This window comes from Suillus bovinus, assembly GCF_016758785.1.
Source record: "Suillus bovinus strain UH-Sbo-P2 chromosome Unknown EDB93scaffold_35, whole genome shotgun sequence".
Taxonomy (NCBI): Eukaryota; Fungi; Basidiomycota; class Agaricomycetes; order Boletales; family Suillaceae; genus Suillus; species Suillus bovinus.
In genome coordinates, this window is record NW_024542091.1 from 92,735 (window position 1) to 107,753 (window position 15,019).

The 15,019-nt window shown below is 47.2% G+C and overlaps 3 protein-coding genes across 3 annotated transcripts; 2 read left to right on the forward strand and 1 right to left on the reverse strand.

The window, feature by feature from the left end:
• Nucleotides 1-3,318: 3,318 nt before the first annotated feature.
• Nucleotides 3,319-4,306, forward strand: EDB93DRAFT_1251295 (uncharacterized protein; the record flags this gene model as incomplete). Its single annotated transcript, XM_041453135.1, has 4 exons — nt 3,319-3,416; nt 3,483-3,534; nt 3,590-3,829; nt 3,887-4,306. 4 exons carry the CDS (start codon nt 3,319-3,321, stop codon nt 4,304-4,306), a joined length of 810 nt encoding a protein of 269 aa, XP_041306762.1.
• A 3,767-nt stretch (nt 4,307-8,073) lies between these two features.
• Nucleotides 8,074-10,982, forward strand: EDB93DRAFT_1321480 (peroxisomal oxidase; the record flags this gene model as incomplete). Its single annotated transcript, XM_041454936.1, has 15 exons — nt 8,074-8,336; nt 8,387-8,465; nt 8,510-8,664; nt 8,713-8,797; nt 8,851-9,089; nt 9,139-9,198; nt 9,252-9,391; nt 9,444-9,463; nt 9,518-9,552; nt 9,600-9,757; nt 9,812-10,025; nt 10,075-10,472; nt 10,529-10,713; nt 10,764-10,860; nt 10,908-10,982. The coding sequence occupies exons 1-15, from the start codon at nt 8,228-8,230 to the stop codon at nt 10,980-10,982; spliced, it is 2,049 nt and encodes a 682-aa protein (XP_041306763.1). The 5' UTR covers nt 8,074-8,227.
• Nucleotides 10,983-11,529: 547 nt separating this feature from the next.
• Nucleotides 11,530-14,209, reverse strand: EDB93DRAFT_503795 (uncharacterized protein). The gene is made up of 11 exons (XM_041456574.1): nt 13,997-14,209; nt 13,679-13,942; nt 13,026-13,617; nt 12,904-12,974; nt 12,763-12,847; nt 12,523-12,713; nt 12,368-12,459; nt 12,157-12,305; nt 11,999-12,099; nt 11,933-11,947; nt 11,530-11,880 (listed from the first exon to the last, which is right to left on the reverse strand). The coding sequence occupies exons 2-11, from the start codon at nt 13,877-13,879 to the stop codon at nt 11,560-11,562; spliced, it is 1,818 nt and encodes a 605-aa protein (XP_041306764.1). The 5' UTR covers nt 13,880-13,942; nt 13,997-14,209; the 3' UTR covers nt 11,530-11,559.
• Nucleotides 14,210-15,019: the final 810 nt, after the last annotated feature.

The window sequence follows — 15,019 nt, forward strand, 5'->3', positions numbered from 1 at the left end:
CTATATAAACTCACTACCATGTACTGTATTCCCTAACTTGAATCTACTTGGTTCTTGACCTCCTACTCTCACCAGAGTGATCCTTTCTGCCTCGCCAGCAGTCTATATTCTATCTTCTTATCTGCTCTTCGCAGATAAGCCTATATTCTCGATCTTTACTCATCGACTTCGTTGACGAGCAAAGCCCCTGTTAACTAGTCGGACTTCTGTCCTTCTAATTAACGACGATCTTATGATTAACCTTCGGGTGTCGTAAGCCTAGGCTGATATAGCTTATTGTCTCGTACCCGCTTGACATAAGCTACCCGATTTGGACATAGGCGTCAAATCTTACTTGCCGAAACTCGTCAAGTAGGATCCCTAACCTTGGGCTAGCCCAAGGACATCCTCGACCGTTGACGACACATGCTCTGTTTGAGCATCGCCAACAGATACCATCCAAGTCATAACACAGTTAATGGTGAGATTCAAAAGTGACTTACATTTTCAAGAGTCGCTTATCATGACTAGCCCAGAGATCTTTATCTTCCGAGACATTACCATTCTCTGCAGCATCACACTGCAGAGAAAGACCTAGAGTGATAAGTTGTTTTGTCTTACAAAATACATCAATGCTGCACACTATACAATGTGATGCAACAACAATTTTCGATGAATCTGATGATGGTGGTGAGGCAAACAAACAGGATGGAGACATCGATGTTGACAATGATGACTGCAAAGATCAAGTGTAGCACATCAAGAGTTGATGGGAATTTGCCAGCGGACATTAAATAATTTGTATAGTCATGTCCAGTTGCATCAGTTAAGTACATAGTCCGAACATGATGTCCCCATGCCACCTCTGGCACTGCCCTAGAGTGACTTCATGAACACTTTCCATACTGACACTTGCTCTGGCGCCCTTTAAATACTTTACTTCAGTTTCACTCATTTTTCATTATATATATTTAAAATCATTCTATATAATACATTGGATGTATCGGGATATATCTGATACCTGGCTGACAGCTACTCTACTGGATGACTTGTGTCTGACAGACGGTAGGTTTGATGTCATCGTGTCAGGACAATATTTCAAATGTCGGATATCATGTGTATTCCCAATTACAAGTCTGTGTTCTGTTGGCAAAAAATATCTTTTTCTCTACAAAAAATCCTGTGGGAAACATTATGTCAGCTTGCGTTCATGTCATCTGTCTGTGTCATCTTTGCCCTGCGCAGTGTGGTCATATCTTTCTGTCACATCTGAAACCTTTGCCATTGGCTTTAAATACACTCTCCCTCAGTGCTCTCTATGTCTTATCACCCCCATATAAGTCATTTATCTTCCTGTTGATCACCTATTTACTTTCTGCTCTCTAGGGCATTCTTGAACAAGGTGCCCTCGCACATCACTCGTGTGGTGGAGGAGGAGGACATTTGTCCCCCACCAACTGTTCATGCTATTTGTGATTACCCTAAATATTAGGATGCACTTTATTATCCCCAATAACATCCTGCAGTTTTTGCAACTGCTCATACCTTGAAGTTTGGCGTCGTTGGGAATTGGCGCGTACATGGCATTATGATATATAATTGGTGGTGTCAGAAAATTGAATATATCATGTGATGTCTGGATTCAATAATTTTGGTGATGTAACAGGGCACCTACGACTCATTGTAAGATAGACCTTGTTCATACACCAGTTCATCATGTGACTTGAGGCTAGAATACATGATTTTGGCTCATAACTCAACTTCAAATTAGAATTAGAAAAATCTGTTCCATGATATTGTAGATACACATTGCAATATCAAAATGGTCTACTCAGAATTCTCATTTTCAGCCAATTGACGGAAGAGTAGGCTTTTTGGTAACCAGTGACCCATTTGTGACTGCCTAGCATGCCTGTCACACCGGTAGTGCTCACTTTGACAATATAAAGCCTACTTGTCTCTTAGTTGTTGGAAGCAACTTTTTGTTACAAGAACATCTAGACGCTTGGGCCCCTACCATTTTTCTCCTAATACTCCTCGTATCAGCCCTCGCGTCATACCCTTACCCCGACCTTACTCTCGTCATCCTAGTTATCCTCGCATTCCCTTTCGCCCTCTACCTGTTGCTTCAGCAAAGCCAGTACATTTGGCCGGACCCTTTCGCTGACGAAGCATACCCATGCTCCGTTTCACCACATGACTGATCCTGCGGACAGTCCCCTTGCCACTACCATCTGGATGGTAACCTATGATATGATGCACGACGCATCCCCTCTGCCCTATTCCCTTTCTTGTTCTCTGACTCGATGCGCAGTCGCACATGCGACTTATACTTAGATCCGCAGTTGCACGATCGTGCCCCTGCGCGTTTCACTTCTCTTTCCGATCCTTGACTCACTTTCTTATCCAGCACGTTCTACCTAGATCGAACGTGCCTTCCCATTATGGTCTTGCCCTTTGCCGATTGCCTCTCCCGGTAGTACGAGTTATCATCCACTAATACGTTCCCTGTCCTCTATATAAACTCGCTACCATGTACCATATTCCCTAACTTGAATCTACTTGGTTCTTGACCTCCTACTCTCACCAGAGTGATCCTTCTGCCTCGCCAGCAGTCTATATTCTATCTTCTTATCTGCTCTTCGCAGATAAGCCTATAGTCTCGACCTTTACTCATCGACTTCGTCGACGAGCAAAGCCCCTGTTAACTAGTCGGACTTCTGTCCTTCTAATTAACGACGATCCTTATGATTAACCTTCGGGTGTCGTAAGCCTAGGCCGATATAGCTTATCGTCTCGCACCCGCGTGACATAAGCTACCTGATTTGGACATAGGCGTTAAATCGTACTTGCCGAAGATACGCCAAGTACGACCCCTAACCTTGGGCTAGCCCAAGGACGTCCACAGACCGTTGACGACACAAGCTCTGTTTGAGCGTCGCCAACAGATACCATCCAAGTCGTAACACTTTTTCATTGTTTCCTTTCTCATCATTTGGCATCCCAGACTCTATACTATAGCTTATATTCTCGTTGTTTCACTCTGTTTACACCTCAGCGGTTCTCTTCAACACGCTGAGACTCGTATTCTAGTCACGTTCCTACAGGTTATGAGCCCTGGTTTATTCTGAACCCTCACAAAGACTATTAAACGAAATCTCTGTCTGTGTTGTCCCGCCGCTCTCATAAGTCAGTCCTGTCACATTCTTTCTCCTCAGCGGCATCGTGATGGGGAAGTTTGATCACATACCTAAATTGTTGGGATCGGAGAACTACGTTGGATGGTCGACAAAGATGCAATACACACTTGCATGTGAAGACCTATGGTGCCATGTAAATATGAACCCTGACCCTATGGACATTCTCGGAATCCCATCTTCCATGCCTGTCCCTGCAGACCCATTGAACGTCACCGCTGCTAAGCAGGACTCTAATGTGTAAATGGCTCCTGGAGGACATCAAAGCTAAGGATCTCATCACGTGTCACATCAGCTCATCTGTAGGAGCATTAGTATCATGATCGCACACAGTCACAGCCCGCGATGCATGGAAAACGTTGGCGGAGCATTTCAACCGCATGGATACTAGTGCTCAGTATCAGCTCCATCAGCGGCTTGACGCATTACGTATGAAAGACTCGGCTGATACCACTGACTACGTCGGACAGCACACTGTGCTTTGGGAACGTCTTCATGACTCAGGCACTGCTCTTCGTGACAGCGACACCATATACAGTCTATTAATCAGACTTCCACATATGCCCATATGGCAACAGTTCAAGTCAATGCTTGAACAGAGAATGCACAACGAGGTGATGACAGCGACACCGGGGACACCCTCACTCTTCACAGTTGACAGCTGTGTCTCCCACATTATGGCCGAGGCTGCATGACATGTGCACGCCAAGGCCATTCACTCCCGTCCAGGCTCTGAGTATGCTAACGCAGCTTCCTCCAACTCAACCAACTCCACCATCAACCTGATCACTGGTCTTTGTAAGCACCGACACAACCCAGATGGTGTCTTTTGCACAATGCCGGGGTGTAATAAGGGCAACGACGACCACGCGCATTGCTATGGTAAGGGAGGTGGCATGGAAGGCCAAGCACCCTGGATGAGGAATAAGAAGACCTCCGCCGTTGCAGCAGCTGCAACCACCTCCGCTCCTGTAGCCGCACCTATGCCTGCTCCCACGCCTGCCATCGCGGCCACTGTAACTGGGCTCAGCAGCCTCATGTCTGACATGTCGTTCGCATCAATATCTGAAGTTCCTGACAACGTTTCATGCCTTACAGCCCTCCCATTCACCACCATCCTAGACTCATGAACAACTATTACCCTCATTAAGGACAAGCAATTCTTTCACACGTACTCAACATCAGAGTCAGTCTCTGTTCGCACTGCGAACCATGGGATACTCGAGACAACAGGATGGGGTACATGCATGGCTTGGCTGTCCATCAGGAAACACCGGTTCTGCATCAAACTTTCGAATTGTTTACATGTGCCGGATGCGATGCTGAACTTGATCTCGGTGAGCTGCATGAACGCAAAGGGGTGGGATGTAAATTTCAAGGCAAACATGACCTGTGAGCTCGTCCATAATGGCAACCGCCTTGGGGTGATTCCTGCAACTGGAAAACTATATGCATTAGACCTCGAATTCATACCTCCCACATCATCTCCAGTTATCCCTACGAGCATGGTCGAGCTCTCTGCCTTTGCCCATGTCCCTCTTACCCTTGACCTGTGGCATGCGCGTATCGGTCACATCGGCAAAGATGCCGTCAATCATCTCAGTCATGTTGTGAAGGGCATCACGATCGACTCCACAGCACCTCTGTCTCACTGTGAGTCATGCATCATGGCAAAACACCCGAGACAACCTTTTCATTCCTCAGAAACCGAACATGTGAAAACATTCCTTGACCTAATACACTCAGATGTCTGCGGCCCGATACCAACCATAACTCCTCATGGTAAATGTTTCTTTGTGATATTCCTCGACAACCACACACACGCTCTAGACCTGCAACTACTCGCATCGAAAGATCAGGCACTGGAGGCTTGGCAGTCGCTCAGGGCACGTTGGGAAAACCTTGCCGGAACGCGTGTGAAAGTCTTTCATTCGGACAACGGGGGGAATTCTTGAATGATGCCTTCACAAAAGACCTCGACACAACCAGAGTTCAACATCAATGCTCTGCCACATATGCTCATCAGCAAAATGGTAAAGCAGAGAGGGTGATGCGTATGATTGAAGGTCATATGTATGTGATGTTGAACTTTGCGCACTTGCCCCCTTCTCTCTGGGGTGAGGCAGCACTCACCGTGTGCTATCTATTTAACCGTACAGAGTCATGAGCTTTACCTGTGGGCAAGACACCATATGAAATGTTGCATGGCATCCAACCTAACCTCAGTCATCTCTGTGTTTTTGGTGCACGCTGTTTCGCTCAGATTCCGCTGGAATTGCAGGAGAAGCTTGGCCCACGGTCATGAAAGGCTTTATTCATGGGATATCCGCCCGGCGTGAAGGCCTGGTGTTGCCGTGATACATCCACCGGCGCGTTCTTCAATTTGCGTGATGTCATCTTCGACGAAAACATGGCCAACTCTTCAGACAGTGACGAGGAAGATGATGCCCCCACCGCTGTCCAGAAGCCATCAGCCCCAGTCATTGCAGCTCCTCCTCCATCGACAATCCCTGCTGCACCTCCCCATGTGGCCATACTCTGTCACTCTGGCCGCATTCCAGTGCCCATACTCCATCGTTCCAGCCACATCCCGGTGCCCACTGAACACGGAAACCTCCTCAATGATCGTATCGCAGCTGACAAGGCAAGGTTGGCATGCCAATGCAAGCTTAGAACAGTGCGTATTAGCAGCATTCCCCCACCCTCTGCAGACACTACTGATGACCCACCAATTGTGACTACACCCACACTCATGCCTGGGCCTCCTCCTCCTCCACCCGCTGACCCAGATGCCATCATGCCCGACAGCGATAAGGTAGGTTTTCCCGAGGTCATTGTGAACCTCATTGTTGTCAAGGTCGCATCCTTGTCCATTCGCAGTGACACACGTCACAATCCCCTCACACCAGGCTATGATCTTGCCATCCCACTCGCCACTTACGATGAGGCTACACAACGACCAGACAGCGATCAGTGGCTGGCTGCAATGAGAAAGGAAATCAACCTAATGTCAGAGATGAATGTATATGAGTTGATGCCCTTACCTGCGGAGCGACAAGCCATTGGCTGCCGGTGGGTGCTCAAATTCAAGGAAGACCTGAAGGGGGGGCCTGTTTTCAAGGCAAGGTTAGTCGCACAGGGCTTTTCACAGATTCCTGGCATCGACTTTGGATGCACCTTTGCCCCCATCGCCAAGTCCGCCTCAATCTGTGTGCTTGCAGCGCATGCAGCCAAGTGCGACTGGGAGCTAGATTGCTTTGATGCCCAACGTGCATTCCTTTGGGGTAAGCTACAGGAGGATGTCTACATGTGACAACCTCCTGGTTTCGAGCGCTCTGCACCAGACAGTTCGCATCTAGTCGCCCATCTACTCTCCTCCTTGTATGGCCTGAAGCAGGCAGCATACGACTGGTACGAGTTGCTGAAAGATGTGCTGGTCTGCCTTGGTTTTCTTCGCTGTGACGCCAACTACACTGTCTTCATCTTCGACCATGTTAACGGTGAGGGGGTGAGAATAATGTGCATCATCACATGACATGTGGACAATGGTCTCACAGGGTCCAATAACCGTGCTTTCCTGGATCGAACCAAGGCTCAAATTGCAGAACATTTTGGGATCACTGACCTCGGCGCGGTCACTAAGTACCTCGGTATCCAATTCATTCGCAATCACAAGACACATGAACTCTGGATGCACCAGGAAGACTACATCCTCCACCTGCTCGACGAGCATGGCATGACCACCTGCAATCCCGTATCACTACCGATGGATCCCACTTTCCCCTTCAGTCATCCAGCTGACATTTTTCCTCATGTCAACAACCTGCCCACAGAATTCCAGAAGCTCATCGGCAAGCTCCTCTACCTTGCCATGTATACACACCCGGACATAGCCCTCGCTGTGATGCGACTCGCACAACACAACTTGAGCCCCAAACCGAGGCATCATGCAGCCGCAAAACACATCTTGCGGTACCTAGCAGGTACTGTCACTTTACGCATGCACTATGGGGGAGCAGGGGTCAATGCAGACCTTCGGGGATTTTCCGATTCTGACTGGGCATCATGCTCAGAAGATCATGTGTCGATTTCTGGATACGTGTGGTTTCTGAATGGCGGCCCTATCTCACACTCGGTGAAAAAGCAGACGACTCAGGCGCTATCATCCACCGAAGCGGAATACATGGCACTCACTGCAGCTGTGCAGGATGGCTTGTGGCTGAAATCCCTTTTCCAATGCCTCAATCTCTCTCTCCCCCTACCGCTCCAGTTATTTGCAGACAATGCAGGGGCAATAGCCCTGTCGAAAGAAGCTGTGAATCACATCCGGACGAAGCACATAGACCTGCACTATCATTTCATCAGGCGCCATATTGAAGAGGGAACATTCATACCCGTGTGGCTCTTGACACACCAAAACACGACTGACATCTTCATGAAGGCTCTTCTGCGCCCCGCCTTTGTTCTTCACTGCTCCGGCTTGGCGCTCGTTTCATGTTAAGAGGGACCTGACAGGATCACGTTAACAGGGTCTCTTCATTGTCTCGTTGAGGGGGTGTGTTGGAAGCAACTTCGTCATCGTTTCCTTTCTCGTCGTTTGGCATCCCGGACTCTATACTATAGCTTATATTCTCGTTGTTTCACTCTGTTTACACCTCAGCGGTTCTCTTCAACATGCTGAGACTCGTATTCTAGTCACGTTCCTACATTAGTTTCTTACATTACATCATAAAAAATACATGCCCAGCCTGCTACAGACTATCCGCACATAATCATGGAACAGATTTCGCTTATGTTTTGTATACAATAAGTTATATATATATTTGTTGAAAAGTCACACTAAGTCACGTGATGAACTGGTGTATGAACGAGGTCTATCTTAGTTCATCAAAGGTCACACAAATGAGGACTAGTGTGCGTCCGCTGCGGGCCCTACTCTGATAGGCTTCGGCACCTTAATCGACCATTGTAATTGGTATTACACCGGTGGAAACAATCACCCGCTCTCATTTCTTCGTTGATTATCCTTTAGACTCGGCAGCACAAAGACAATGGCATCTAGACCAAAAGTCGATGTCAACCAACAAACAGCTGCTGATATGAACACAGCTCGTTCACAAACCTCCATTAGTGTCCAGACTGTCAGAAACTATCTATATGGTGAACAATCTAAGTCATCATAATCCTTGTAATACCCTAACTTCGCTTAGGTGGACAGAATGTGTGGGATATGCGTGAACGCCTCGAAAAGATTCTTGTGCAAGAACCTTTATTTGACAAACAGCACAGGTGGGTAGCCGTCTGCTTGTCTGTCGTACGACTTATTCTCTCAGGGACTTTCTGGGGCGGACAGATCAATACATCAGAGCTGCCGCCATAATGAATAGACTGAATGAGCTACAACGAATGCATGATTGGTCTAAAGAAGAATATACTACAGCCACGTCACTTCTTTCAGAAGTGATGTCGAGCTCACTACATGACATTGGTATGCAGACCTATATTCTTCACGCAAACACACTCATATTTTGTGTAGCATTCCAGCCCGTCTTCCTCGGTCAAGGATCTCCCGCATTAATGGAAAACTATTGGGACTTGGTGTATGAGAAGGGGATTCTGGGGCATGTTGGCTTCCAGTCATTTTACCTGAACTATACTCACTAGGAATCTTTAGGTGTTATTTTCAAACCGAACTCGGTCACGGTACAAATGTAGCTCGCCTAGAAACTACTTCGACGTATATCCCAGAAACCCAAGAGTTCGAGATATACTCTCCGGGTCTTACGAGCACTAAATGGTGGATCGGTGCTCTGGGAAAGTTCGCAACTCATGGTGTTGTCCAAGCAAAGTTGATCTTGCCGGATGGGAAGGATATGGGACCTCATCTCTTCTTCGTGCAACTGCGGTCATTAGGTTTGCCCGGGCGTCACCTGGTTTATAGCAACACTGAATGCTTTTGCAGAGGATCACAAACCTCTCAAAGGAATCACTGTCGGCGACATTGGTCCAAAAGCTGCGGGAGGTAAGTGTAATTTCAAGTCTTTTACAGTGCTTTATTTGATGCACTCCTTACAGGCATGGCTGCGCAAGATCAGGGCTTCGCGAGATTTGATCACGTACGGATACCCAGGACGAACATGTTCTCGAAGTTTGCTGAGGTCACAGTAGATGGTGGCTATATCCAACCTCCTCACGCAAAACTCAGCTACGGAGGAGTAATTTTCTTTAATTGGTCCTGATATCGATATCACTGACACGACGTGCCAGATGATGTATATCAGGGCAACGTCTGTCAATTCTCTGCATTTCTGCTCAGCAGGACTAACGATATGATATTCCAGCATGATACCATCGGCCGGATGGACCATAGCCAAAGGTAGAGCTCCAAGCATCCAGTGTAATCCCAGGCTGATTATTTCGCAGCTGCGACTGTCGCCATTCGTTACACGACTGTCCGGAGACAAGGCGAACCGGATGTAAAGGGACTCGAACGTCAAGTCTTGACATACCCTTCAACATACTACCGCTTGTTGCCCATCCTCTCTAGGGCATTTGTGTTGATTGAGCTCGGGAGGTACACGGTTTGTTCTATTTCTTCATGCATTGATGCAAGTACTCACCTCCACCATGGTCAGATTAAAGCGTTGACTCAGATGCAAGAGCAGCTCGCAAGCCGAGACACTTCCTCCCTTGCAGAAATGCATGCTCTCTTGTGCGGCTTAAAAGTCTTCGTTACCACAAACGGAATCATTGATATTGAGACCGCTCGGCGTTCTATGGGTGGACATGGATACAGCGCATTTGCTGGACTGGGGCGATTATACATCGAATACCTCCCTACCGCAACGTGTGTTTACCACCTTCTGAGCGTCGACTGATACTGAATAGATACCTAGGCTTGAAGGGGACAACTTCGTCCTTGACGGACAAGTAGTGCGTGCCGCTACAAAGTTATGCAAAGCTGTGCTTTCGTCAGCCTCGGCTGTTACCAAGCTTCCCCTTCCATCGGCTTACCTGCGTCTCTTGTCCACAACCAGCGAGGCCCCTCCACAAGTCACCGCGTCAACTTGGCACGATGTCCGCAGCGTTGTCCTTCTTCTAGAGTGGCGTGCTGCTCTTATGGTCAAGAACTTCACGCAGACGCCAGCGAGTGGAGATGTGGATGCGAGCATCAATCAGCGCTTGGCCAAAGCCGTAACGGAGGCTTTTATTGCCGCGCAGGTCGGTGAGATGATCAACAATCTCACCAATTTACCTTCAGAGGACGCGAGGGCTGTCGGCCGCCTTTATAGGCTGGTGAGTTGCCATCTTCGTCGCTGCAAACATTCTGAATCATCGCGTCACTTTCACAGTACTTACTAACGAGTGCTGAAAGCGCGCTCGTGGACCTCCTTTCGGTTGGTTTGATTCGTCACACGGGTGCTGGCGACCCTACCCAGGATCTCCGTTTAGCCGTCAAAGCCCTTTGTCTTGAAGTCCTGCCCGATGCCATCGGTCTAACCGATGCTTTCGGTTTCTCGGACTGGTCCCTAGATAGGTACTTTTAAGCTATATCTGTACTGTTGATGTACTGACTACGTTTGATAGCGCATTGGGAGTTTCCGATGGCCGCGTTTACGAAGCACTCTGGAAACGAGTGCAGATGGAGCCGATGAACAAGGATGAAGTTACTCCCGCTTATGCTGTAAGTCTTTGTTCGTTATTTGGTTGATATTTATTCAGTCGACGTAGCCTTACATTCGACCTATGCTACAACGCGGGCAAGCTGCAGCTCAGCAGAAGATGAATCTCAAAAGTAAACTCTGAAATTAACAATGTCGCCGTTGTCAAGATGTGCGTGTTCCTCCCTAAATACATGTTCACATGAGTAGTTTGTGGACCCCAGGATGTTCATTACCAGTGTAGTGATGTAAGCTAGCACGGCGTGGATCTATATGTTGTTTTCTTGGATCTCTATTATTTTGTAAAATAGCTTCACACATACCAGTGTTTCTTTATCTTGAATCCTACTACTCGTGACGACCACTCGGCCTGCACTCAGAAAGGCTGTATCATAGTATCTAAATGTGCATGTCGTTCTCTGACCAGTAAATATTAACAGGAGCGCGTCGCGCCATTACCGTGATAGGTACGCCTAAGCTGGAATGCAGATCGGAACCAAGAGATGGACTATATATCATACATACCTCAATTAATCCAAAAAGACCTCAAAAGCATGCAGCAAGTTGCTTTATCAATCTTGGATGGCAGACAAGCAGGTATTCCTGCATTTATGACGTACCTAGTATTTTTTGAAAGAACCAGAGCAGTACGAACCACGTAAAGATAAAACATATGGTATAAATAAGCAGCAGTCCACCACCCATTTATTCTCAAACCCAAATCACATCTCATCATCATGACGGCGGTCGACATCAGAAGAGAGACTGTCACTAGCAGTTGAACTCCCAAACTCTTCCTCATCAAATAATGTTCTCGCAAGGCAAACATCTATCATGCCTGCTCGCCGCAGATTGGCCTCTGTCGGATGCTGCACATATTCCAGAACTTCGTTGATAGACGCTGAACGATGACCCAACCACAAGAGTTGCAGTACACCTGTGTCTGGGATAGCAGCCTGAGTGTAGTGCGATCCATCGAACGCTCGGGTCATATGTAGCGCGAGTCCCAACATGATCACCGATGCAGACGCCGCGAAAGCCAACTAGAACCATTTTCGATGAGTAGTCACAGCATATATACCACCACGAACTCACAGGAAGAATGTTGATCTACAATGCTCCATCAGTGAATTAAGAACAATATCTGCGCAGTTCACTTACATTGAGGCGTAGGGCAATTCGGGGAACTAGGTCTACTAGGTTGAGATTGACCAACCCATTGCCAGGGTCAATTCCTCCATTGGCTGTACCCAATTGTTCCGCTAATCAGATATCACGGGATGAGTGAGAATAGGTCAATGCTTAAATGTATCTCTTACCTAGCCAGATGAGTTGTGCAACTGCTTTTGCAATCGCGAATTCTAGTTCACCCGGTCTCAAAGTGAAATTCGAAATCGGAAGAGCACCGTCGTCTAGGAATTGTATATATTCCTCGGTGAGATTCAAGCCTACAAGTGACATGATATACCTAGAAGTCGAGCCGTACGTGAGACATGCGGCCGTGCACTCAAGGAACACTTTTGGGCGTACTCATCCACAATAGAGGGTTCGATGATTTGTGAACTGGTTCCTCCAAATATCATCCCGCTGCTGTAGTTCGAGGTAGCCAAAGCCTTGCTGATCTACAATTGACAGTATGTCATTGGACTTTCATAACCCCTCAAAATTAGGGCCGTATAACGCACTTGTGTTTGCCAAGTAGTATTCGACGACGCAAATTGATTTATCTCCCATTGCGTGGATGGCTGTGATATGAATGTAGGACTTAGTAGAGTGTTATTTTGCATGTCAATCGTCCCGGGTATAGTGTTTGCTGACAGCGAGCAATGCACGAAATAGACCTGGACGACAAATGGAGTGGCAATGTCGGAGATAACTGCAGAATGTATCGTTATCATAACTGTATTACAAAGAAGTAAACGCACCCCAAGTCATGTTTACAGCAACCTCGTCTTGTACTGAAGGGTCGATTCCCAATAATGTGGAGACCATAAGATAGATACCATCAAGCTAGAGTCAGAGTGCTACTCAGCTTCCATAGTAGGCGCAAAGTACAGAACACTCACCTCCGAACCGTCCAAATCACCATCGGAATCTTCATATTCCGTCCACGGAATTATATGTATCTGATCTGGCCCTGTAGATGTTTTCAGCATAATAAAATATCATGTCAAACACAACTACCAACAAAGACTCAGAATGCTCGCATTGAGCACAAAAGAATCTAACCCAAACGGAAAGATCGCCGTGCTGGTATTCGCAGAGTATGTCACATTTGGAATCAATCCGCAACTCGAGGTTACTGTCGTTGCGTTCACAGTCGCATTTCCTTCTGTACCATTTATTGTCACAGTGAAGGTGTCATAAAGTGTGGTGTTTGATAATCCTGTAGACGCCAGTCCAGTCAAATCATTGACAACTGGTAATGATGAAGCAATGGGTCCCAAGTGTGAGAAATTGCCGTACGATGAATCGTCTGGCCATCCTAGTGCTGTGGACATAAAAGCATCATCATAAAAATTTAACTCAAATGTTTGAAATTGTAGGAGAGTGGAAGAGGTGATATGCAGCACGGTTATGCTCGCAAGGTAGACTGCCACAGCAGAAGTCGTCCACCACGAGGCGGGGATGTCAGTTTGTCGCCAAACACTGCTGAGTGCAGAGCCAAGGCCCGCCCATGCGCCAGAGATGTCGTGAACGGCAGTCAATTTCACACGACGTACAAGTGTTCTCGAAATCACCAGCCGTTGAGTAAGGAAGAGCAGGACAGCTGTGTATATCTGGATCAAATTATATCATTGGTGTATCGCTAAAATATAGGTGGACACTGTTGATACGTACGGTATAAAACGCTTGCAATGATGCACTAAGCACCACAGGCCAGAAATCATTGTTTGTTGATGTAAAAGAGAAAGTTACGTGGTGTTCCCAGTGATGTATAGAAAAGATAACAAGCACGATGTGAATCATGACCAGCATGCCATGTAGGATGTAACATGCACGTAGAGCAAACAATATACTGCGCATGTTTTTTTGAAGCATTTTTGAGCGGGCCAGTTCGCTGACCGGGGATGTACTAGTTGTCAGAACGCAACTGTCAACAGCCTGAGCAAGCATTCAATCAACACGATAGTGACGATACACAAGTCCTGGACATACCAAGTATCAGCGACGCAAGTGAGTGCGGATGCTAGGTGTGGCAGATGCTAAACAGATAACAAGGTGACCTGCTATTCGGGGTGTGACAGTAGACATAGACTTTATCCCATCCGACCTAGTGCATCTCACATAGCGACTACCATCATGGTGAGAGTGTGGGATTTGATCCTTGCATCAGCCTCCATTAGATTGATTCAGAAAAAATGATTGGTTGCTACTGTGACAGCATCGAAAGTTGAAACATCAAGAGGCCACAGATCGCCGTCAGTGTCTTCTGGATCCAAGGCCATCCATCGTCCAGAATCTCTTTTTGGATTCGAGCATGGTAGGTGTAGCATTTTGGATGCCAACGACGCAATGAAAAAGAGCACGCGGAAGCCATTGGGGCGCGAAAGGAGAGTATGGAAATTAAAATGGAATTAGAGCGCAAGTGGAGTTGGAGTAATCAATGAAGGCAACCATCTTCAAGGACATCCGAAGAAAGTGTCGCTACTGTGTCAGAGCGTGGTAAAGTGCTGGGACAATGAGCTTTCTGATTTGAACAGGGTTTGCACTACGAACCAAATTTAGATATCCTACACCATCTTACTGCACTATCCTCAAATCGATGGACCATAAAGAGTGTTATCACGAAAAGAACTGTACACAGGCGCAAGCGACGGGAAATGTCGATGTGAGCGTCAATCCGAGTCAACGCTTGGCCAACTGGATCTGCCATAACCGAAGATTTATCGTCACGCAGGTCGGCGAGATCCTTACCAATAGCATCACTCTTATAGTGCTTCAAGTGACCAACAGCATTCTTGTGGGCCTTCCTCCATTTGTCGCGGATGCCGATGATCGCACAAGATCTTCGTCTAGTCAATGAAGTCTTCAAGCTCTGCACGCATGATGACATCGAACCAATGTATGTTTTGGCTTTTCAGACCGGTACCAGGTCTGTGTAATCCTCATCCGTATGTCTCTGACAGTCGAGCAAATCTCTGGCCGGCGGAGCGAAAGAATTGGATAGAGTCTATGGCC

Bases quoted from the DNA above. Each gene is read 5' to 3' on its own strand.
- EDB93DRAFT_503795 (XM_041456574.1), bottom strand. From the start codon at position 13,879: ATGCTTCAAAAAAACATGCGCAGTATATTGTTTGCTCTACGTGCATGT. The intron at 12,975-13,025 runs GTTGGTAGTTGT...AAACATCTACAG, and splicing joins TGCGAGCATTCTGAGTCTTT to GGCCAGATCAGATACATATA. The intron at 12,714-12,762 runs GTGCGTTTACTT...TACATTCTGCAG, and splicing joins TGCTGTAAACATGACTTGGG to TTATCTCCGACATTGCCACT.